The sequence below is a fragment of the Macrobrachium nipponense genome, chromosome 21, assembly GCF_015104395.2.
Source record: "Macrobrachium nipponense isolate FS-2020 chromosome 21, ASM1510439v2, whole genome shotgun sequence".
Taxonomy (NCBI): domain Eukaryota; kingdom Metazoa; phylum Arthropoda; class Malacostraca; order Decapoda; family Palaemonidae; genus Macrobrachium; species Macrobrachium nipponense.
In genome coordinates, this window is record NC_087212.1 from 41648383 (window position 1) to 41673190 (window position 24808).

General features: G+C 41.7%; 1 protein-coding gene across 2 annotated transcripts in view; it reads left to right on the top strand.

The window, feature by feature from the left end:
• The window catches only part of LOC135197962 (uncharacterized), a 58532-nt gene that overhangs the window by 13782 nt on the left and 19942 nt on the right, over positions 1 to 24808 (top strand). For both annotated transcript variants that reach the window (XM_064225261.1, XM_064225262.1), the window contains exons 2-8: positions 3071 to 3232; positions 6627 to 6766; positions 18316 to 18503; positions 18665 to 18887; positions 19177 to 19349; positions 19477 to 19677; positions 20015 to 20136. In XM_064225261.1, the coding sequence (XP_064081331.1) occupies positions 3071 to 3232; positions 6627 to 6766; positions 18316 to 18503; positions 18665 to 18887; positions 19177 to 19349; positions 19477 to 19677; positions 20015 to 20136 (1209 nt within the window). The remainder of the gene's footprint in view (positions 1 to 3070; positions 3233 to 6626; positions 6767 to 18315; positions 18504 to 18664; positions 18888 to 19176; positions 19350 to 19476; positions 19678 to 20014; positions 20137 to 24808) is intronic.

Consider the following 24808-nt stretch of genomic DNA (forward strand, 5'->3'; position numbering starts at 1 on the left):
GGAACCCTCTCCTAGTGTTGTTTTCCGACGCCTCGGAAACGGGATGGGGAGCAACTCTAGGAAAGAAGGAAGTGTCAGGAACCTGGACAGGAGAACAGGTGTCCTGGCATATAAATGTAAAAGAACTTATGGCAGTTCATCTAGCCTTGAAGAACTTTGAGTCGGAGGTCAGAGGCGTGGTAGTCCAGGTAAATTCGGACAATACCACGGCTCTGTCTTACATCCGAAAACAGGGGGGAACTCACTCGCTCACACTATACAAGATAGCGAGAGACCTCTTGATATGGGCAGAGGAACGAGGCATTGTACTGTTGACGAGGTTTGTACAAGGGACCAAAAATGTCAGAGCAGACAGACTCAGCAGGAGGAACCAGGTCCTTCCAACAGAGTGGACTCCACTCCGAAGTCTGCCGAAAGCTCTGGTCTCTCTGGGGGAAGCCTCAGATAGACCTGTTCGCCACGTTCCTCTCCAGAAGGATGGAAAACTTTTGCTCCATTGTTGAAGATCCAAGAGCAATAGCAATAGATGCCTTTCTCATGGACTGGTCGGGCATAGATGCCTACGCTTTTCCCCCTTTCAAGATTCTGGGGGAAGTGTTAAGAAAGTTCCGTTCCTCGGAGGCGACGAAACTGACACTCATCGCCCCATATTGGCCCGCTCGAGACTGGTTCACAGAGGTACTGGAATGGACGGTGGACTTCCCCAGATCTCTTCCCATGAGGACAGATCTGCTCAAACAACCCCACTTCGAGAGATATCACGGAAACATCCACGCTCTCTCCCTGACTGCCTTTCGACTATCGAAAGACTTGTCAGAGCGAGAGGCTTTTCTCGAAAAGCTGCAAGCGCAATTGCCAGAGCCCGCAGATCCTCTACTCTGCGGGTCTATCAATCGAAGTGGGAAGTCTTCCGTAGATGGTGTAGGTCGAAGAAGCTGTCCTCTTCCGATACCTCTGTGACCGAAATTGCTGATTTCCTTCTCTTCCTTAGAGAGGAATCACGTTTAGCTGTTTCTACCATAAAAGGTTATAGAAGTATGCTCTCGGCTGTATTTAGAAACAGGGGCCTTAACATAGAGGACAATAAGGATCTCCATGATTTGATACGATCCTTTGGTACTACAAAGTCTAAGTCCTCTATCACTCCAAGTTGGAACCTAGATGTGGTCCTCCAGTTTCTCTCTTCGGATACTTTCGAACCACCTGATAAGGCATCCTTTAGAGACCTCTCGAGAAAGTGCATTTTTCTCTTGACCCTCGCGACGGCCAATTGGGTCAGTGAGATACATGCATTAGACTCTCGGGTAGGTTTTAGAGGAGATTCTGCTGTTGTCTCTTTCCAACCTCTGTTTTTGGCCAAGAATGAGAATCCTTCTAAACCTTGGCCCAGAAGTTTTGAAATCAAGGGCCTCTCTCCCCTTGTGGGTAGAGAAGCAGAAAGGTCTCTCTGTCCAGTCAGAGCACTGAAGTTTTATCTGAAGAGAAAGAGTCAACTTCAGGGTTGTAATCAGAGCCTATGGTGCGCGGTAAGGAACCCGAAGAGGCAAATGTCGAAGAACGCATTAGCATTCTTCGTGAGAAATGTGATAACGGAGGCTCACATGAAATGCCAGGAGAAAACATTTAAGCTGCTTAGGGTTAGAGCACACGAAGTCCGTGCAATTGCAACTTCCCTAGCCTTTAATAGAAATATGTCAATGAAAGACATTAGCAGCAACATATTGGAGATGCAACTCGGTATTTGCCTCCCACTACTTAAAAGATGTCAGAGTGACTTATGACAAGTGCTTTTCTCTTGGACCTTATGTATCAGCGGATACCGTGCTGGGGCAGGGAGCTGGTGCTGATCCTTTAATAATATTGTTTTTAACTATAAAATTATTTGGTTTTGAGTTTTTATGGTCGTTTGAAAGGATGTTTGGGGGATAACTCTTTTCAATCGTAGTACTAACCCCGGTTTTAGGATCAGGTGATCGGGATCGGTGTTATGCTCCTTGATGATGCCATATGGCAAGGTGTTTTGTCATGTAAGTGGATAGGACCCCTTTGACAAAGATCCTTAGGTTCTGTCGAGTAAGTGGATAAGACCCCGTCGACAGACCATCAAGAACTCTTAGCATGAGGTCACTACCTCTCTGAGGCTCTTGAGGCGATGTAAGCTCCTAGGCAGTAGCCATGAAGTCTTTCGCCGACACAGGTAGGAACCAAGGTTTCTTATATTTTTGTTACCTACAACGTATGTTGTTCCCTGTCTATTCAGTAATTAGCTGTCTCTTACCCTCCGCCAAAGGTGCCAATCAGCTAAGTATATATCTGCCAGGGAAGTTGAATGTATAAAAATGATATTGTCAGGATACAATAAAGTTTTATACATACTTACCTGGCAGATATATACTATTAAATGGCCCACCCAGCCTCCCCTCAGGAGACAGGTGGAAGAGAAAATCTGTCTTAGAAAATGGGATGGTTCCTATTCCTGCCACCCAGCGGCAGTGGCGGTAGATCACCTGACCTACCTGTAGCATGTGCCGCGAAATTCGAATTTCTGTCGGGGACGACGGAGTCTATAGCTAAGTATATATCTGCCAGGTAAGTATGTATAAAACTTTGTATCATGACAATATCATTTTTGTGACATGTTTTATGCTCAGCGCTAGAGTATGGGATATAGTACGTATAGTACGTATATGTCATTTAGCTAGAATTGATGAATGTTGTACCCTCTGTATTTTCATGTTTACACTGGTGTCCAGAAGTTGTGAGAAATGTAAGAATGTATGAAATGAAAGAGAAAATACATAAATAATAAACAATGAGTATGCAATGTGGTACTGGAAAGGTGAATTATCATGCAAAAATTATGTGAAAATTAATTTTTAAAATATAATTACATTGTATTAATAAAACGATAAGAATAATTATTTACTTTTGTTATATGTAAACCAGGTACCACTACTGTATATCTTCATAGATTTAGTATACAGAATAAGTTCTTAATCTATTCGGTGAGAATTATTTTTAGTACCAGTAGCCTAAGTATTGTAATTAAAACTATATTTTTTTATTACAGGTCTGAGGCTTCGGAGGATGGTGGTAGTGTTATTGTTGGTGTTTGGGCAGAACTAAGATCATCTCTGCGTCAGCTTCACCGCTCAATGATACCACAGTCAACCCAAGGGTCAGCACATCGTTCCAGGCCTTCAATTAATAGAATTAAAGCTTTAGCTAATATGTAAGTAGATAATTTTCCTTTTATTAAGTGTTAATAATTAACTAAAGAGTTTTTAGAGAAAAACCAGAGTTAAGTCTTATGTAAATTAGATACAGTATGACTTAGTATTAGAAATTACTGTTTACAACTAAAATTTGTAAGTTGAGAATATATATATTTGAAGTCTTGAAGAAGGGTTGGGTAATCAAAGAGAATTTGGATGAATGAAGATCAGGACCAGGTGGGTATGTAGGTGGACAAGAAATGAGAGAAGAAAGAACTCATTATCTATCAGACTCCACAAGAGGAAAACGTGACTCATTAAAATAAATTTCCTGAAGTTAATGTGGATGAATGGAATGTATATTAGCTTTTTTTGTTTTTGAACCAGTGCAAGGAATTGTAGATAGATTGAGCATCTTGTGTTAGTAGAGAAATTAGGTTTGTCAGTGTGTTCCGGGCAGTTATCCAGTAGTATGTAGTGTTAGATGTCTTGAAGGAACTTCATTGGTTCTTCTCTCCTGGGGATATTGTTTATGGATGAGTTGAGTCATGATTGGGGAGCCCACCTACATTAAAAACAAGGAGCATGAGTTTGGATGTTGTATGACAGGAGGCAGCTCATAATCTTCCTTGAGTTAAAGGTTGTCATCTTAGGCCTGAATGGGAAATTATAATGGGAAAGATGCCTATTGGTGGTAGATGTCATTCTGTAAGTAGAAACATTGTTGAATAGTTCCAAGGTTTGTTCCAAGAAGGCAAAACATGATAGCATAAAATTTCAGTCAAAACTGATAGAATCAGGTCATGCCATCATTTTGTCAATGAATCTTTAGATTTGCAAGCCTCTATTGCATCAGATTCCCATGCTGTTTGTGGATCTTTTCATGATGAGCCTGAACCATAGTTTCTGATTAACTGTTCAAGCCAGTTGGATCTGGCAACATATAAGATAGGTGTGATCATGTATCCTTGGAATGATGACCTATGTATGTTCACCATCATGCCATTAAAACTTGTGAAGCTGGTGATGGTCAGGCTCTAGAAATCCAGGAACATGCCCTTTTGCCTGCAGTAGAGTGGTTTGCCAAATTAGTATCCATGTTGATGGCTAGTCACACTACACAAGCAAGGACACTTCATTATATAAAATAATATGGCTACCTCAAGATGCTACAGCTTCATACATGGAAGTTGTCTAATAAGGTCTTGTAGAGAGATCTTTCAGAAGAGGTAGCTGCAGCCATTGCAGTATTCTGTAGGTCCTTTTTCAACAATCTCTAAATCTTCTACAAGGTAAAGTTGGGTGACCATACTATACTCCTTTAGTACAGGTAGTTTATTTTAATTTTTTTCTTGGCAGTGTAAGCAGTCTGTTCCTACTGCTAAGGAATATAGGTCCACCCTCCCTCAGGTACCAGACCACTGCATAAATCTCATCAAGGATCATAGCTGGATTTGACACTGAAGATGGAATCTCATAAGCTAGAGGTTGGACCTCAATGAAGTTGACATTTGAATCCAACTTTTTATATGACTTAAACAGCAAGAAGCCAAGATCAGTATATAGCACCCTTCATCTTAGTACCTTCCATTGCTCTTTTCTAGAAGTGATGAAAACTAGAAAATCTAGGGGTGATGAAACCAGAATATTTCTCTCCATGGCATATCACAAGAAGAACTCTCTCCTACTGGCTGAGGCAGGTCATTCTAAAAGCAAAGTAATGTGACAGAGGGTGAAGTAGTGCTGGTGTGAGTAGAGGTTCTTGGGATCAGAGCTCTGTCTACGTCAGTTGCTTAATTTTTTATGATTTTTATCTGTCAGATTTAAGTCTCAAATGATTGGATTTTTGTTAAGACTGGTATTAGTGGCAGACCAAATTTAATCTTTGGGGGAAAGATGTAAGGTAATCACTACTCACATCTTTATTAAGACTGGTATTAGTGGCAGACCAAATTTTATCTTTGGGGGAAAGATGTAAGGTAATCATCACTATTCACATCTTTATTAAGACTGGTATTAGTGGCAGACCAAATTTAATCTTTGGGGGAAAGATGTAAGGTAATCATCACTACTCACATCTTTATTAAGACTGGTATTAGTGGCAAACCAAATTTAATCTTTGGGGGAAAGATGTAAGGTAATCACCATTACCTACAATCAATGGAGGAAAATGATAGGGACAAGGTAACAAAAGATGCAGGAGGAAGACTACTGGAAGGAGATGCCGAAATGTCCGCTTGGGGATGTGAAAAACCATCTGGTGTTCCCTCTTCCTGTAGAAAGCCCTCCATGACATTCCTGGCACAGATTATAGTAAACAAAAAATGTGTACATCACTTACTGTAAATTGCATTGGGATCTGTAACAGAAGAAGCCAAAAACCATCCCTGAACTCCTGGACACATACGATGATGGGGCTTGGAACTCTTGGAGGAATCCATGATCAAAGGATAGACACACACACATACTCGAAATTGCAAAGAAATAGTGGGCAAACAAACCAACCGACTTGGGAAGGAAAGCACAATGCATCTTCTCTCCATTGTGGTCAAAGAAAGACCAGCTTCCACCTCGTATATGTATGGGTTGCCAGATGCTACAGATTCTTTGCTTTACAGTCTTTGATTGTTTTTAACTGGCTTCCAGATGGTGCTAGAAGATTATCCTATTGTTAAGACCTAAGGTTTGTAAGCTATGAAAAATGCAAATTGATTAAAAATTTGCCATTTCATCCTTCGTAGGTTAATAGCCTGTGTTTCACACGGAAGTTGTATTAATTTTCCAAGCCTGAACATACCTATTGCAGTGCAGGGGCCTGGCTTGTACTATGGTCACATATTTATCTAGGACAAACCTCTGAGTTAAGTGAACCATGGTCTCCAATTCATTCTTATTTCTAAGTGTTCCCTGGATCCCACTGATACATATCAGCACTTAAGATGCTCAGTCATGATGTAGGTTTATATGTGCTTGAATGATTTGTGGTGAAACAATTTGAGTTTTTCTAAAACAAGTATGCAGTTGTTTTCCCATAAACTCATCAGCCTTGTAAGTTCCCTTCTCTGGACTCCATTGTTTCATGCAGCCTCATTTCCAAACTACTTGAGACGTTAGGAAAGTGATTTATGTAACTGGTCTAGTTGACATGTGAACTTTGAGACTGCCATTCTTGTTCTGTTAGTTAGATAAAGACCATGGGTGTGGGCATATGCATGATTGATGTGTTATATGAAGAAATCAGTGTTTTATTTTAAAAACTTAGTTTGTGTTTTTTTAGGTGATTCCAGATTTTTCTGTTTTCTTTGTCACCTTTTTTTATGATAATGATAGATGTGGTTGTAAGGAATTAGTTGTGCCCACTATTTTAGCTTGAATAAAATTGTTCAAGTACATTTTGCATAAATATTACAGGTTGATGTCTCATGATGCTCATCAATTATACCTTCGAATTAGCCATCTTGCCCATGAACTGTGCATAGAACTAAAGGTTCGTCTTTTGGCTACAATTCATGATAATCCTACTGCTGAAGATGCAGCATCATTTATTCAAGGTACAGTAACAGTCAGTATTTCTCTAGTCATAGGGTAAGATTACACTACATAGTAAAGTACTTCCTACTCACCAGAAATTGTTATTTACTTTTAAGTTTGGCTGGTGTCACAAATGATGAATTTTTGAACGGATATCTGAGGTGAGGCCCACATTTTAAAATTTTTTGAAGATGTGGTGTGCCTCCCTGTGACGTTCATTTTGTGCTGATGAATTTGTTGTTATTAGTACTGGTGATTAAGATTATTTTATTTGAATTTCCTTTGTATGGCTTTACTGCATGCTATATTTTTCTTTGTTGATTGCAACCCATTATCATAAGATGCCTTATTCCTTATAGAGTTAATCCCAGCCTCACCATTATCCTGAAAAATTGCACATGCTCAGTGTGACTGATCTTTCTGCTTTTATATACACACATTCTGTTGTGTAGTTCCATTGCATCAGCATTTCAACAGCACTATCACGTCTTTTTTTTTTATCTTCGCTTTATTGCTCTTTGTGATTTTAGCTTAATTGCCTTTCTGCTCTTGCAGTAACCCCTTGCGGATGGGTAACGTACATGTATGTTTACATATAGCTTTGTGGTAAAGTCCAGGTAGCATACATTTGTGTTCAAGATACAGTTTGAATGAATTTTCGGGGGAATATATTCCTAGTTCCATTTATCACCATTAGCAACACTTCAGATTGCTGTACAAGAATTGGAATGAACTGAGAAAGATTCAGTCTTGCTAGAGGTGGTAAAGGGGACTGTCACAACTTCCCATCGAAGGATGTGTTGTAAAAATTTTACAATAAATATATACTCAGAATTTGCTCCTGGTTTTAGTTCTTATTTATTATGGTATTGTCTGAACTGTAATTATAATTTTACAGAATAAAATAAAACAAAAATTAAAACACCTATAACTTCTTAAAATTAGCATATTTTTACAACTGTCCTAGGAAAAAGAGGCCTGCACCTAGTGGGAAATATTAATTTTCAGCTTCCTATGGAAGATACAGAAATTGTTAACAAAAATTTTTCTTATACCATAAGCATATGCATATCTTCGTGCCACCTTGGTGGCCACGAGTTTGATTCTCGGGCATTCCATTGAGGGGTTAGAGATGTGTATTTCTGGTGATAGGAGTTTACTCTCGACGTGGTTCGGAAGTCACGTAAAGCCGTTGGTCCCGTTGCTGAATAACCACTGGTTCCATGCAACATAAAAACACCATACAAACAAACAAACAAACAAACAAATATCTTCCTCTTTCCATTGATGAGTTTTTTCAGTTTTTCTTTTAAATTGGCCATCCTCAAGCTTAGCCCCGTTGTGGGTGTACTATTCATCAGCGTATACTATTAGCTCAGACTGTGAGGGTTAAGTTTTGTCTCACTTTTGCTCTTTACTTTTATCCTTAGTCAATAGCTATTTCGTTTGTATGCATGTATTTGACAGAATTCTTGTGTATATTTGTATGTGTGGGTAGCATTTTTGAAGGAACCAGGTTCTTTCTGTCTCTCTTCACAAGTTTAGAGTAGGACCCAATCTATTTTCTGGAATGGTTTCATTTGCTAATAATTCCTTTTCTTTTTATGTTATTAGTACTAATTTTTAGCTTTCAGTGATACTACAGGATAAGTATGGGTATTTGGGTGCTATTTTCATTTTCCTCTCTTCTCTGGAAAGTGTCAGGTGTTATTTGTAAAAAATATTCATCTGAATTTTATAATTTATTTTGACCTAGTGAATTTTGCTCAGACTAATCATTGCCTCAATGTAACAATTGTAATTGGGAAATTGTGTAATGTTTTTCATAGTATGTCTATGAATATCCATGTCACATTCTTTCTCTTGGCTAGAACTGGATAGTGATATTTTGTCTGCAGTGAGTGCTGATTATGGTTTGGTAAAGACATTGTTGTTGCTGTTATTGTTTACACCTTTCAATATGCACATATCAAGGACTTTTAGGCTGGGTATGCAGTTTTCTTTTTTCCCTCCTGGACAGAGACCCTCACCTTTCAAACAACACTATTTGTTACAGATATCATGTTCAGTATGTTTGGATTGAGACAAACCAGTGGTTCACATTGTTGCAAGAGTGTGTATAAGCAGCATTCTGCTAATGGTCTCACCAATGTCTCCAGATTTTTCAGTCGGCAACAGCTTACCTCAGTCTCATTTGTTCTCACCCATGATAAAGGAGTGGGTGTTGTCGGTCAGCAACTACAGATACTATGCTGCTGCTGCTCCCAGTGAAGAGTCAAGCCTTGCTTCTTAGAAAAAAAAAGGAAAAAAAGCTGGCATATCCCTATTACCATGGGCCTGCAATGGTCTTATGATCCCCAAAAAATGTCAGAAAAAACATTTATAGCTCACTAAAAGGTACTTAATCTCCCCATCCCATCACCTCCTGTAATTATTTTACCATAAATATACTCAGGGATTGTTACTAAATATACTCAGGGATTGTTACTAATTTTAGTTCTAATCTGTTATGATATTATGTGAACTGTCTTTATGATGTTAAAAAACAAAATAAAAAAAAGAAAGAACATATATGTTTATATAACCAGCCAAAATTAGCATATTTTTAGGAGTGTCTTGGAAAAGATGGCTGGAAGTACTACTGTTCACTTTCAACTTCCCATTGGAGTGTGTAGACAATTTTTTTGAATTTATTTCTTATACCATATGCATTTGCATTTCATTCTCTTCATATACATATATTCAAGTGCTTTCGTCTTTACTAAGATATTGTCCGTACTAAGACATTGTCCGCGCTTTGATTTCTGCTTATCATTTTTGTACATGGAACTTACACAGCAGATTTATACTTAGCTATAGACTCCGTCGTCCCCGACAGAAATTCGAATTTCGCGGCACACGCTGCAGGTAGGTCAGGTGATCTACCGCCCCTGCCGCTGGGTGGCAGGAATAGGAACGATTACCGTTCTAGAACCAGATTTTCTCTGTCGCGGTAGTGTCAACATACGTTGTTGCTACCTCCTGACTTGATTTTCGTTTTTTCATCGCCATCGACCTTCTGGGAGGTCTTTTGCAGGGAAGTACTGGGTCTTTGGTTTGGCATACGCTTTTATTAACTTTTTAATGAATTTGGCTTTGAAATTTAGAAGAATATATTACGTGAAACTACCGAATTTTTCGGTAGACACTCATATATTTTGCAATAAGGGAAATATTGATATTTTTTTTTTCACTAATACGTGTATAAGTGTTAGAACTTGATGAAGGAAATATAAGATCTAACTTCCTACTTTAGGAAGTCAGAAAGCATATAACTAGATACGCTTCCTTTAGAAGCTTTAAGAGCTCTCGTACTAACGAGCAGTTAGAGTATTGACAATACTAGTAGTTGTTGCATCCTCATCACCTTCTTACTCCACAGAATCTACAAATTCATATGTGCAAATTTGAAGATAAATGGATGGAGCTCAAAAGGCGAGCTCTTAAAAGGTAAGAAGTGAATATAGTGTTCCCAGTGCAGTGGAGGGTGCGTATTCTGCAGCGGCTCCGATAGCGTTTCCAAGCCCTAGACCTCCCTCCAAAATCCCAGACTCCCAGTGGAGGAGGAAAGTCGACAGCCGCAGGAAGGTTAGGGAGAACCCCCACCGGTCAGGCGTCCCCTCGGCAGGTTCTGTAGAACGTCCCAGACTGCCAAGGATAGCTATTGATAAGGCATCCTTAAAAAAGTGCGTCTCTTCATCTTACATCCGAAAAGACGAAGAATGTATGTTTGGAGTTTCGATGATCTAGCGCGTTCTCTGAAAACTAAGAGAACACTGAGCAAGAGCCAGCCGCTGCCAGGAAGCCGCGTTCCAGCAAGCTAGCGTGAGCTACGTTCCAATAGCCAGCAGCGAGCCGCGTTCCAGCTAACAGACTAGCGCGAGCCGCGTTCCTACAACCAAACGCGAGCCGCATTCTAGAAAATTTTTCTTGGCGCAAGGCGCCTTCAAAGAGACGAAGCGCCAGCCTGGCGCAAATTGCGCCAGAAAAACAGTCGGCTAGAGCAAGGAGCCTTATAGTAGAGTGGCAATCAGAACGATCCTTCCATTGAACGTTTCCGGGCAAGAGGCTCTTTCTAAAAGGGGTCTAGTAGGCGCTCGGAACTATCAGGGCGCACGGGACCTTCCACGCAAGCGGAACGTTCCAGGAGCGAGTCTCCTTTCTAGCGTGCGGAACATTCCAGGCGCGTGGAACATTCCAGGCGCTAGGCGCAAGGAGCCAGGCGCCAGAATATTCCTAATCTTCTTATGAGAGAGAGGTCAGTCGCGAGGCTCCTCTTTGAGTTTTTAACTTGAGCAACTTTCCCCTGGCAAAGGTGCAAGATGTCGCACAGGCGGCCGTCGCTTTTGCCAGAAGGATTCTGATACTAAGAGAAGCCATTGTTTCATTATTCAGAGGACTCTCTCCTTCATTCATGCTCTTCCCTCGTTATGAAGAGGCAAGAGCTTTGAAAGTTTTCTTATAAGAATCTCATCGACGTTTGGGTATGATGGCGGATAGGATATATCTACTTCCTTCCGTAAACCCTACAGATGAACAGGAATTCTGTCTCTTCCACGATTTATGAGGAAATCACGAAGATTTAAAGAGTTCCTGGATTAACTTCCTTCCTTAAGGAGATATATATACTCTTTCTATCGTTCTATTAACGAAAAGAATGAAGATAGTAAAAATTTTTCCTTTCTCTATCTGCCTCGGCAGGGAAAGAAGGTAGTAGAGTATCTGCTGTATGAGAATACGATACGGCAAATCATAAGCACATACCGTAGTTACTTCTTTGCTGAGCAACTCAATTACCAGTATCCTTCCAGGAATTTCCTAGGAAGGACTACGCTTAAAGGGATTGTTAAGACAACACCTACTTAGCTTCTAGATTTATCGAAGTCTTGTTTCGCTTAAATATGCATTATAAGAGCTTCCTGAAGTTCGATAATAATTTTATAAGATTCCTTTATTAAATGGAGTAGCTGGCAACTCTGGAAGAGTAAGGCCAGTCGGCTAACGAGACTGCTATCGCTTAGACACCAACGCAGTATCATGTAGGTGTCGGTCATGAGTGGTCGGTTACATGTCTCTCTCCTGCGGGATGGAATGACTAACCGTGTCTCTCCCCTACAATTGTGGTTTTAGCCTCCGATTAAGGGAATAGTTAAGCAAACATAAATAAAATATTGTCTGACTTTTGCTAAGAAGCTTTCAAAAGAAAGATATTACAACATTTCAATGCTGTTTACCGTAGGTAACATTTTTAAAGGATTCTAACGCAGCGGAACTCTATATTGTATAATGCTCTCATGCTTACGAAAGCATGGCTTATTAGAGTACATGCTTAGTGAGAAGATGAATGTAGTAGAGAATTCACTTTAAGACTACGGTATGGTCAAGTCTTATGCACATACCGAGGTTAACTACAGAATTCCTAGTATCCTTACAAAGGTTTCCTAGATTAATGCTGTTTACCACAATGTGACAGTATTATAAAGGATTCTAATACGGCAGAGCGCGATATATATAATTCTCTCATCCTTTCGAGAAACGCACACAACCGTTTTAGAATCGGATGTTGCTCAAGAGAAGTTTGGTGAGTCGGATGGGAAACATTCTCTTAGTGGCAGAAGTTGTTTCCCTGAATGGACTATATTACGTATATAAAAGTTTTTTCCCACTAAGAACGGAATTAACATGTGAAGGATGTCGGGTACCAAGATGTTATGGCACATAACCTAAAAAGAACTAGAAGGAAGCGCCAGCCGCGCCAGAAGCACCATCCAAGATATTTTCTCGTTTTAGCGAGTTATTAACCTAAGAGTCCAGTTGCCTCTCGGACAGCAGGCTCGGTAACGGCAAGATTCGTTCCTGATTTCGTTAAACATTTAATCGAAAAGGGGTCGCTTACAAGGAATGATGAAATGATTTATTTTAATCACTTAAGCCAATTCCACGACTCTCTCATATCGCAAAGAGCATCGAGAATCTCTTTTTTCGCCCCTGTTCGCGTTAACAAAAGAGAACCTATTTGGGAACAGACACGGAACGTAACGATCCTTAAGAGGTTCGATGCAAGATTTTGCATGTCCGTGAGAACCTTCTCGATCGAAGATAATAACTGTTAACGTATGTCTAACATTTATTGAAAAGAGTTGTGAGAACCTGCAGAAAGTCTTCTTCATAGATCTCTTTGTAAGGTAGAAGACGTACAGGCTTCCTTTAGACTGCTTCCTTTTCCTCGAACCAAGAGAGGTAGCAATATAAGACATCTTTAAATTTAAAGAAGGGGAATAAACTTTAGTCTTTTTTCCCCTAGTTATAAATTCTTAACAGATATTAAGATAAATGGGCGTCAAAGGAAGAGAGGATGTATGCCTCATTTTGGCCTTAGAGAGGTTGGATTCACAGAAGTCACGTTCTTCTCACAGCATGTTTCGTAAGGCTTTTCCAAGAGTATCTGGATATTCTATCAGAATCTATTATAAATAGACCTAAAAAACCTCTCCACTCTGAGTCTGTCCGCGTGTAGACTGACCAAGAGTGGACATGAATGATAGGTTTTTTCAAGGTAAATGACAATAGTCATGGCTAAGACATAGAATTGCTGCAGATCGTGCTAGATGGAATGAGGAAACTGTCCTCTTCCGATACCTCTGTGAACCACATAGCGAGGTTTTTTCTTCACTTTCAGAGGGAAGAATCACCTATGTATATATCTGCTATCAAAGAACGCAGTAAAAAGCTATACTCTGTCTCTACAAGGGGAATTAGAGATAACAGAGGATTAAGATCTTCGGGATCTTATACGATACCGCAATACGACAAGAGTAGGATATCATGTACTTCGAATGGGATCTTTTTGTGGCCACAGATTCCGTGTTCCGACAAAATGGAACTGCTCCTCATCAAACTTCTTTGAGGAAGTTTATGAAGGAATTCTTTGTTTCTCTTAGCCCTAAACGACCAAGAAGACAAGTGAATTTTTTGTGCATTGGAATCTCGCATCAGACTCGGCAATGGGTTCTTGCCAGCATAGTATGTCTGGCAAAAGAACTAAATCCCTCTATTCCTGACGCAACGCTTTCAGATAGAAGTTTCGTTGCCCAGGCAGGGTACTTACATTTTCATCTACAGAAGAAGAGATGGTTTAAACGTTTGCCTACAGAGTCTTCGGGGTGCGATGAGGGCTCAAAATGCTTCCCAGAAGGTATTCAGAAGGATACAATAAGAGCTAGAAATCAGGGTTCCGCCCAATTTCAGCTCAGGGTCTCCTTCGACTTCCAGACTCCTTCCCTTCCTTCGGGCAAGGATAGGGAAGATTCTGCAACGAGGAACCTCGTCAACATGTAAGAAGAGATCTCGTTAGCAAAAGAAGTGTTCACGAAGGATCCTCCTCGGAGGAAGACTCTTCTCTCTCGTATTGTTAGATATCCTGTCGTCTACTGGGTGTAGCTGACTAAAATCACCTCCCCTTGCCAGGGGCCAAAAGCTCAAAGGGGAAGAATTTCTTCCACCCTTCTCCAGTCTCCTGATAAACTATGTGGTTGTTCAGGACTCTCGGACAAAGTAGCGCTAGCCAGGCGCCAAATGCCAATACAGGCGAAAAACGCCAGAGGCGGACAGTTCCAAGGAACTCTGTCATGGTCGGATACTGAGAAGGAGCGGGCCTCCAACCTGGCGCAAATGCGCCAGAGGCGAACAAATCGGACAGATATAAGAGTGTCCGATGTGGACATCGCCAGACAGCCTAGAGACTCTTCCAAGCTCGAAGCTCCAGCAAGTGTGGAGGAGCCAAGCCAGGCGCGAGGCGCCAGCCAGGCTCTAGGCGCCAGCCAGGCTCTAGGAGCCAGCCAGGCTCTAGAAGCCAGCCAGGCGCCATCCAGGTGCCAGGCTCCTTCAAGGCTAGGCTCCAGTCAGGATTGAGGATCCATCCAGGCGCAAGGCTCCTTCCAGTAAAGAGAAACCTAAAGCTCTGTCATGTAAGAGGGCTAGTCCCCATTGATATGATACAGGTAAGGCTCTGCCATGTAAGTGGGTCAGCCCCCATTGGCACGATCCGAGAAGGCTCTGTCGTGTAAGCGGGCTAGCCCCCATTGACATGATCCAGAAGGGTTTGTCAGTCATAGGTCCCTACCTCGCTGAAACTCTTGAGGCATGCAGACTCATAGACAGTAATCATGAAGTCTTCTGCCAGGCTCCAGGTGCCTTCCAGGCGCAAGGCGCCAGCCAGACGCAAGGCTCCAGCCAGACGCAAGGCTCCAGCCAGGCGCGAGGCGCTAGCCAGGAAGGAGGAGCCAATCAGGCACCAGCCAGGCGCAAGGCGCCATCCAGGCGCGAGGCTCCAGCCAGGCTCTAGGCGCCATTCAGGCGCAAGGCTCCAGCCAGGCTCTAGGCGCCATTCAGGCGCAAGGCTCCAGCCAGGTGCGAGGCGCTAGACAGGCGCTAGGCGCCTGCCAGGCACGAAGCGCTAGCCAGGCTCCAGGCTTCACCCAGAAGAGATCTATATCAAAGAACGCCCTGGCCTTCTTTGAGACATTGTGATCTCCTAAGCACTTGATAAGTGCATTGATGATTCCTTCAAACAGCTGAGAATTAAAAGCGCATGAAGTGCGAGCTTTTCCGAATTCTTGTACTTTCCCTAACAATATGTCATAAGGACATATTAGCTGTCACATACGGGAGATGCAACTCTGTGTTGACTTCCCATTATCCGAAGGATGTCAAGATAACCTTCGAGGGATCCTTCTCTCTTGGTTGATACGTGTCTGCGGATACATTGCTGGGATAGGGAGCAGATACTGATCCTTAACTAGTGAGTTAAATTTTATTTAACGTCGTGTTTTTTCTTTGGGTTGTTTGAAAGGAGTGTGTAGATAACTCTTTTCAACTTAAGCACTAACGCTCGTGTTAGGATCAGGTGATCGGGATCGGTGTTGTGCTCCTTAATTATGCCACTAGGCATAGGCATATTGTCATGTAAGAGGCTCTGTCGAGTAAATGGATAAGACCCCATCGACAGACCCACAAGAACTCTTAGCCATAGGTCACATCCTCGCTGAGGCTTTTGAGGCGAAGCAGATTCCTAGGCATTAGCCATGGAGTCTTCCGCTTGATCAAGTAGGAACCAAGGTTTTATTTATTTATTACCTACAACGTATGTTGTTTACCTGTCTATTCAGTAAATAGTTGTCTCTTTCCCACCACCAAGGGTGTCAATCAGCTAAGTATATATCTGCTGGGTAAGTTCCATGTACAAAAATGATATTGTTAAGATACAATAAAGTTTTGTGCATACTTACCTGGCAGATATATACGATTGATGGCCCACCCAGCCTCCCCTCAGGAGACAGGTGGAAGAGAAAATCTGGTTCTAGAACGGTAATCGTTCCTATTCCTGCCACCCAGCGGCAGGGGCGGTAGATCACCTGACCTACCTGCAGCGTGTGCCGCGAAATTCGAATCTGTCGGGGACGACGGAGTCTATAGCTAAGTATATATCTGCCAGGTAAGTATGTACAAAACTTTATTGTATCTTAACAATATCATTTTCCTGTGGTATTCGCTTATTTAATGAAGTCACGTGCATCTACTGTGATTTTTTAAGCGTACATATGTAGTTATATAAAATATATATAATTATTGTACAGTAAATTAAAGCTTTCAGCCATCAGCTATGGTCTTGTTCACTAAAATGTGGTATATCATCTAAAGAACTAACCTGTATGAGCAAACAAACAAACTTTTCTTATGATAGTATTTTAAACAAAATAGATTAGGTAACAAGCAAGCTAATTAATTATTATTATGTAAGAACAGGTGGTTTTGAGCTCTTGTCCTTTCCAGAATTCTTCTTGACCTTCGTGGGGGAATGTTTCTGTTGTCAGCTGCTTGTACTATGCTGGTTGGGTGGTTTGTTGGAGAAATGACCTGTGTGGAGGAAACAAGAGAGGAAGCAGCATCATCATTGGCACATATATTCCTAAAGTTTGAAATTTTCCCTTTTCTACATATCTCCTCACAAATAGCTGTATTATCTGCAATTCCAGTATTTCCTGTAAAGGTCTCGTTTAGGAAAATTATTTCCCTTTCTACTACTCGTCTCAAGGTCCTGTTGTTACATGCAAAATCAACCTTTGTACCTTGAAAGCTAGATTGATGATTTATGTCCTGCATGACATAACTGAAAATGTAGATTTTAAGGTATCTCTCGCTCTTTCATATAATGAGGAGCTTAATAAATTTTCTAGGCGGCTTAAGGAAAAAAGAACAGTTTTAACATAGTGTTTCAGTACAACAGTACAACCAAGAAGTTCATTGAAAATAACCAGAGGGATTAAAGAGAATGTATGGGTATATGTAATATCTTGCAGTGACCCCAATGAATGCTATGTGGGAGGAAGTGGGCGTTCCATTGATAAGACAAGGGAAGAACACATTGCTGCTTGCAGAAGGGAAATTACATACAGTGTAATTGTGTAACATACGTGGGAGAAATATCACACAATAAATTTTGAAGGTACAAAGGTTGTTTATACAAGTAATGACAGGACTTTGAGATGAGTAGGAGAACGTGCGTTAATTTCCTTAAATGAGACCTTTACAGGAAATACTGGAATTGCAGATAATACAGCTAATTGTGGGGAGATATGTAGAAAAGGAAAAACTCCAAACTTTAGGAATATATGTGCCAATGATGACACTACTTTCTCTCTTGTTTCCTCCACACAGGTCATTTCTCCAACAAACCACCCAACCAGCATAGTACAAGCAGTTGACAACAGAAACATTCCCCCACGAAGATCAAGAATTCTGGAAAGGACGAGGGCTCAACCACCTGTTCATACATCATAATAGTTCATTGGCTTGTTTGTTACCTAATATATGTTGTTTAAAATGCAATCATAAGAAAAGTTTGTGCGCCTACATGTCAGTTCTTTAGACGATATACCACATTTTAGTGAACAAGACCACAGCTGGTGGTCGAAAGCTTTAATTTACTGTAAAAGAAATATACATTTTATATAACGACATAAGGATTGTACATCATTGTGGATTAGTGGTCTGTCTTAAAGTTTGCCAAGTCTAGAGGTGTTCTAAATGTATATTTTTGCCTGTCCTGTAAGGTTAAATTGAGCTCCAGCATTCAAGTTGTAAACCTTGATGCTTCCTTCCTTAGGTACAAGGGGTTAATGGTAAGGTAAATATTTAAATGGTTTAATTGATAGGGCTGTACTGCTTTTTCCACTTGGTCGCACTTTATCGATCATGGATGTGCAATGGACTAAATAGTTAGATAGAGTGTGTGTGGGTAAGCAGTTTTGCTCTTGAATACTTGGTGATTTTTTTTTTTATAGTACCAGACACATTTTGGGAATAATAAATTGTTACTTTTTATTTGACAGTGCTGAGATAAAGTACAGATGGGAGGAGAAGAACAAGCATTTACATAGGGTGTATGCAGTCATGTTAGATTTTCATTGTATCTTACAAGCAATTTTTGGCTATTGATGGTTACTGATAATGTAAAAACTTTTTGTTATAGGCGTGTGTGACTCTTATCAGTGGGTGATGAGTGTGTGTGAAGCTCTTCATCCAGCACTGGAACGCCTCGATTCAGAACATCTCAGTAGATTTAAGCTTAACTGGGTCACGCTCAACATGCATATCTTTCATGCCACAATCCTCACTGAACCGGATGTTCAGGATTACACCAATATTTGTAAACAAAAGGTAAGATATCCTATTTGGTTGTATATAAAACACAGTTACTGCCTGAGAGTTAAGCATTCTTTCTTCTGGCTTGATTGGTTCTGTATTGTCATAGCCCTTTGTTCCTTGATTTTTTTATGGTGTTGAAAACTGGTTTTAATTAAATTTTTTTTTTTTTTTAGCTGAGTGGTGCTCCAGGAGGTGAAGATGTTATTGGATGTCTTGCTTCCCTTCACCGCACATTGTCTCTAGCTGAAGCTGTATGGTTGCGTGCTGATGCGCTTCTCCAAGACTATGCCGTTGAGCGAGCAGCCCTAAGTGCTCGTCGAAGACAGCTTTTAGCAGACTGGGAACAGTTTAAAGCACAGCAACGAAATCACCAGAAAGAGCAAGCTACGAAGAATGGTACTGATTAATTCCATCTTATGGAATGTTTTGATTTTGCTGAGGTGTTGATATTGTCAAGATCTTGTAAAAGTAAAAGAAGCATTTACCTGGGATGTTGATATTGTCAAGATTTTATAAAAGTAAAAGAGGCATTTATCTGGATGTTGATATTGTCAAGATCTTGTAAAAGTAAAAGAAGCGTCTACTTTATATTCCATATGATGTTTAATTTTTTTTCTTTTTTGTATTATCAGACTTCATTTATAGTTTTACAAATAATCTTTTTTATAATCATTTCTCTTAATAGGAGAAGAAGGAGTTAGTCAGTGTCCTTGTAGTGATTGTGCTGGAAATCGGGGAGTAACGGCTAATTCACAGCCAGATTCTACAACTTCCAAACTCTCTCTTTCATCCATGTCAGATATTCGACCGCCATCAAGTTGTGAATGTCACTTTTGTAATTCATCAATTGGACCTCCGGTAAGTTCTTTAAGACTTAATACTTCTGTCATGTGCAGTTTGGAAACTTTTGTTTAAAGTATTCTTTTAAGTGTTAATTTGCCATTGACTTAAGTTGGTAGCCAAACCAGTGTGCATTCTTTTTCAGTCGACAGAAGAACCTGTTCTACCAACCTCATCTGGAAACTCCCTGCCACCTCTTGCTCAACCACAGCTTTCTCTCTATCCGCATATTCACAACACTCCTCCTGGGAGTGATATAGTTGGAGCAGGGCAGTCCAGGGAAGAAATGGGACCAGTACCTCCACCCCCAACTACAAAACCTCCTATTACAACAAATCCATATCTTGTTAGTATTCTCATGGGATTTTTGTTTTGGAGAATTATATGTGGAGGGTGGTTGAAAGTTAAAATTAGTTTATGAATCTAATAAGAATTTGTTGAAAATTTGAATAAAGTTACTTTCCCATGTTTCTAAATAAATTTATATTATTATTATTATTATTCAGAAGATGAACCCTGTTCATATGGAACAAGTGGGTGGAGGGACCATTGACTTGAAATTAAGCTTCTAAAGAATATGGTGTTCATTTGAATGAAATAACTGAAGATACTGGGCAATAACAGAGAAAGGAGATTAGAAACAGTTAAATTTGGAAAGTTGAATTTTAACTTTTGAATTGCAGGGAAGTGACTTACTGACGGAGCAGTTAATGCGAGAGTGGGAACTAGTATATGGTGATGCCCTTACTCCCCCAGGGTCGCACCCGATACTACCTCCGCCAGATGCTGTTCTTCCGCATTATCAGTAAGTTTGATATAATTTATTTAACTTATTATTTTCATACATTCAACTTACCTGTCCGATATATACTTAGCTATAGACTCCGTCGTCCATAGCTAAGTATATATCTGCCAGGTAAGTATGTATGAAACTTTATTGTATTATAACAATATCATTTTTGTTTTTTCATCTGCTTCAGTTGTCTGATCAGGTATCCAGTGAATTAGCTTGTCTTAGTAAATTATGGTTTTATGCATTCAACTTACCTGTCAGATATACTTAGCTATAGACTCCGTCGTCCCCGATAGAAATTCGAATTTCGCGGCACACTCTACAGGTAGGTCAGGTGATCTACCGCCCCGCCGCTGGTGGCGGGAATAGGAATCATTCCCGTTTTCTAAGACAGATTTTCTCTATCGGCCGTGACAGCAACATTGTTGTTGTTACTCCTGATTTGATTTTCGTATTTTTTCATCGCTATTGATCTTCTAAGCCGGTTATTTTGGTGACGTATTGGATCTTTGGTTTGGCATACTCTTTCATGGACTGTTTTTTGGACTTAGTTTTGGATATTTCTCATGATGTCGGATTCTAGCTTTACGGTTAGAAGACAGTGTGTAAATGAGGGATGCATGGTGAGGCTACCGAAAGCTTCGGTAGACCCTCACACAGTCTGTAAGGGGTGTAGAAGGAATGAATGTTCAATTTCTAACACCTGTGATGAATGTGTAAATATGAATGAGGAAGAATGGAAGAATTTAAATTCATATTTAAGGAAATTAGATATGGATAGGGCTAGGAAGGCTTCCTCCAGAAGCGTAAGTAGGTCTCGCTCTAACGAGCCTATTAAATTAACACCTAACCCTAAACCTCTATCTTCTTCCTCTAGTACTAAGACTGCAAATCCGGCAACGGAAATTGCAGATCTTAAAGCTGCGCTACAAAGGATGGAACGTCAAATGCTGACGTTGAAAGGTAAGCACAGTGATAGTGAATTAAGTGTCCCTAGTGCAGTGGAGGGTGCGTCTGATCGGCTCTGTCTCGCTCCCAGGCCTAGACCTCTTCCAAGCTCACAGGCCCAGAGGAGAAGGAATGTCGAAAGCCTTACGGAGGTTACGGAGAATCCCCACCGATCAGGCGTCCCCTCGGCAGATTCTGTGACGACCCGAACTGCCAAGGATCGCTATCGAAAAAGCATCCTAAAGAAGTGTTTTTTCTTCGTCAGATTCTTCACCGAATGTAAGGGGATGGAGTTCTGATGAACTGTCACGCCCCTTAAAGAGAAGTTGGAAGGCTCCTACTTTGGATTCAAGCCCTGAGCTTTTCTCCGATCTATCACCTTGTGAGAAGAAGAAAAGGAGATTGGTTCCTAAACGGAAATCGGAGTTTCCTTCCGCTTCGAGACATTCCTCACCTGAATCAGGGAAGGAAAAAGAGAGTGCGGCTGCAAAAATTATCCTAAATGTGCAGGAGCAACTTTCAGCCTTAGTAGGAGTTTTTACTAAGGAAACTCCCAGGAGAAAGGACTCTTTCCTTCCTATAAAGAAGACGAAGGGAAAGAAAGAAGAAACGGAAGTTTCGGCTTATACTCGGAGGAGTATGAAGAATGCGCCAAAAACGCCAACCTGGCGCAATGCGCCAGATGAGTTTGAGACTCCATACGAGTCAGAAGAGCCAGAAGCGCCATATGCGCCAGAAGAGCCAGCCTGGCGAAATGCGCCAGAAGCGCCAGAGGCGCCAGATGCGCCAGATGCGCCAGAAGCGCCACCCTGCCGAAATGCGCCAGAAGCGCCGGAAGCGCCACCCTGCCGAAATGCGCCAGAAGCGCCAGCTTGGCGCAAGGAATCACGAGCGTCAACCCGGCGCAATGAGCCACAAGTGACAAATAAGAGACGGACTTCTTCCAAAAGACAATTAAGCCAGGAAGATTTGTTTGGCTTTCGGAAGGATAAACCTTTACCTGACAAGGACTCTAGTTGTCGCACAAGCGGCCGTATTCCTTGTCAGGACATAGGTCGTTCCGGAGAAAGCGATAAGAGAGGACATCCTTCGTCTGACAGAGGAGAAAGGTGTCGCACAAGCGGCCATCGCTCTTGCCAGGAGAAGGATAAGGTCGTTTTGCAGGATCAACCTATCTCTCGTAGGGACGCAAGTTATCGCACAAGCTGGTCGTCGTTCTTGAGGAGTGGGGTGGATGTTGCAAGAGGCCAGTCTCCTACTGGAAATAAACAATCCTCTTCGGAATTGGATTTGGAAGAGATTTCGGACTCGGAAAATCACTCGGCTCCGGGTTTGTCAGATTACAAGACGCTGGCAGCCCTCTTACTTCAAGAGTTTGGGGACTCTTTAAGCCCTACTGCTCCTCCTTCTCCAAGGTCCTTGTTTACAAGCACGAAGGTCCCGAAACAATCATCTTTTATTAAAATGAAGCCAACCATTTCCATGAACAAGGCTCTCCGATTCGTAGGAAATTGGTTGGAATCCAAGGAGAAGGCGGGGAAGACAGTCTTTACCTGCCCTCCTTCCAGACTATCAGGGAAGAAGGGAATTTGGTACGAGACGGGCAAACCACGGGGTCTAGCTCTCCCGTCCACTGCCGAAGCAGATTTTTCTAATCTGGTAGATTCGTCTAGGAGACAAGCCTTGTCATCAGCAAAGATCACATGGGGGACTTCTGAGATGGACCATCTCCTCAAGGGATTGTTTAATGTCTTAGAAGTTTTTAACTTCTTAGACTGGTCCCTTGGGGTGTTGGCCAAAAAGACACAAGAGGAGGAATCTCTTAGTCCAGAGTCCTTCATAGTGTTCTTTCCTGTATGGACAAGGCGGTTCAGGATGGATCAGGAGAGGTGGCCTCTCTGTTTGGTACTGGTATTCTGAAGAAGAGAGTCTTATTTAGCTCTTTTCTGACGAAAGCAGTTACTCCTACTCAGAGGTCATCTCTCGTATGCTCCTCTCGGACCAATTGTTTCCTTCAAATCTTGTAAAAGATATTTCTCATTCTTTGACAGAAAAGGCCACACAAGATCTCTTGGCCCAATCTGCAAAGAAATCGAGGACTTCGGGTCCTATTAAGAGAGAGACTCGGGCTCCTCAACAGCCCTTTCGAGGAAGTACCTCGGCCAGACCCTCTTTTAAGAAGAGAGGAGTGCAGAAGAGAGGTAGGCCTTCCTTCAGACCTATCAAGAGAGCTAAATGAGACAACAGTCCTTCAAGCACCGGTAGGAGCCAGACTTCGGAAATTTTTCCGAAGAATGGGCTCGGAGACAGGCAGAAATTTGGTCCCTTTCCGTGGTAACAAAGGGATATATGATCCCATTTCGAGACAGACCTCCCTTGACTTGACTACGAACCCGAGGGAACTGTCAGCCCAATACAGGGACCCGCCAAGAAAGAAGCATTATTGCAACTGGTAGAACAGATGTTGCAAAAGGAGGCCATCGAAGTGGTTCGGGATCCGGATTCCCGAGGATTCTACAACCGTCTTTTTCTGGTTCCGAAATCCTCGGGAGGGTGGAGACCGGTCCTGGATGTGAGCGCATTGAACCGATTTGTGGAGAACACAAAGTTCTCTATGGAAACATCAAAATCGGTTCTTGCGGCTCTTCGTCCAGGAGATTGGATGGTCTCCTTAGATCTACAAGATGCATACTTTCATGTCCCCCTGCATCCATCATCGAAGAAATATCTCCGATTCATGATGCAGGGGAAAGTATACCAATTCAGAGCCCTATGCTTCGGCCTTTCAACGGCCCCTCAAGTGTTCACGAGGCTAATGATGAACGTTGCGAGATGGCTACATCTAGAGGGGATAAATATATCCCTTTATCTGGACGATTGGCTAATAAGAGCAAAATCGGAAATTCAGTGCTTGAAGGACTTGGAGAAGACGTTTTGAACTTGACAAAATCTCTGGGACTGCTCGTGAACCTCGAGAAATCACAATTGATCCCACAGACAGAACATAGTCTATCTGGGGATACAGATGGATTCTCGGGGTTTTCGGGCGTTTCCATCTCAAGACAGAATTACTCGAGGCTTAGAAAAGATCTCGAACTTCTTAGGGAAAGAACGGACCTCGGCGAGGGAATGGCTCAGTCTGCTGGGCACCCTTTCCTCGTTAGAGCAGTTCATTTCCCTGGGAAGATTAAATCTCAGACCTCTGCAATTTTATCTAAAGAGGATGTGGAGTCAAAAGACAGGAGACTTGTCAGACATTTTTCCCATCCAACAGGGGATAAAATCAGACCTAAAGTGGTGGTTAACCCCATTAACAAGGAACGAAGGGGTGTCCCTCTTGATTCGGAACCTCACCGAGTGTTGTTTTCCGATGCCTCGGAAACAGGTTGGGGAGCAACACTGGGTCCAAAGGAAGTAGCAGGTGTTTGGACCAGACAACAAACTACTCTGCACATCAATGCGAAGGAACTCCTGGCAATTCATCTAGCCCTGGAATACTTCGAAGCGGAAGTCAGAGAGGCGGTGTCTAGTCAAGTAATTCCGACAACACCACAGCTCTGGCTTACATCCGGAATCAAGGGGGCACTCACTCTTTCTCTCTGAACGAAATAGCGAGAGCTCTATTAACCTGGACAGAGGAACGGGGCATTATTCTGCGTACAAGGTTTGTCCAAGGAGTAAAAAACCTAAGGGCAGACAGATTGAGCAGAAAGAACCAGGTTCTCCCGACAGAGTG